Genomic DNA, 846 nt, shown 5'->3' with positions numbered 1-846 from the left:
ACACACACACACACACACACACAACCTGAGCTGAAAGCCACAGAGTACACGATACAACTGTAAATCTGATGTGCCCCTTAAATATAACGTTATTTTAGTCAAGTTCTCATTTCACTATCGCTTTGTTGTGATCCAGGCCGAGCGTCTGTCAGACTCACATGATCCCAGCACCTGTACCTGTGATGTGTAATGTGTCCTGCAGGAGGCTGAAACTGACTCAGTTTTAATTAATGAATAGATTCATTATTGTTTAATGTGAAGTTTTATGTGGTGTTGTGTTGCAGTCCTTCATTCAGACCACTGGGGGGCAGCGTGCACTGACGGTTCACTCATGTTCACCACAGTGCGAGCTCCACCGGCGTCAGGTCAGACACAGGGTGTAAGGTCAGCGGCGTTCACGGTGTTTAGTCTGTGGGAGGATTAACTGAAACAGAGGAGAGTGCTCGTTGAGACGGGCAGTGTACCCACTGGGCCAGCTTGGTGCGGCTGTAGGACCGTCTCCATGGCGACCTCCAGGACCTGCGGGGAGCGAGGGTGAGGTCAGGTAGCATGGCGGCCAGGGAAACCTCCAGCGCATGTGGCCGACCGCAAACTGGGTGCTCTGTTGAACAGTAATACTCACACTGGCCGTAGAAACACACGTTCCCCACTAGAGAGAGAGAGAGAGAGAGAGAGAGACAGAGACAGAGAGAGAGAGAGAGAGAGAGAGAGAGAGAGAGAGAGAGAGAGAGATGGACGTTTAGTTGTACTGTTTTGTGAGGGTGCAAAAGCCATAAGAAGTGCATACAAGCACGGGTATACACTCACACACACACACACACACACACACACACACACACACACACA

The 846-nt window shown here is 50.5% G+C and overlaps 1 protein-coding gene across 1 annotated transcript in view; it reads right to left on the bottom strand.

Annotated features, from left to right (window-relative positions):
- LOC111646341 (extracellular serine/threonine protein kinase FAM20C-like) overlaps positions 1 to 846 on the bottom strand; it is a 9,416-nt gene that overhangs the window by 1,466 nt on the left and 7,104 nt on the right. Inside the window, exon 6 of the mRNA XM_087170942.1 lies at positions 458 to 748. Within this exon, the coding sequence (XP_087027068.1) occupies positions 458 to 748 (291 nt within the window). The remainder of the gene's footprint in view (positions 1 to 457; positions 749 to 846) is intronic.

Source organism: Seriola lalandi, unplaced genomic scaffold, assembly GCF_002814215.2.
Source record: "Seriola lalandi dorsalis isolate HSWRI2012SDOR001 ecotype SW California unplaced genomic scaffold, Sedor1 jcf7180002054969, whole genome shotgun sequence".
In the NCBI taxonomy this organism is placed as follows: Eukaryota; Metazoa; Chordata; class Actinopteri; order Carangiformes; family Carangidae; genus Seriola; species Seriola lalandi.
This window is presented reverse-complemented; position numbering and strand designations above follow the sequence as displayed.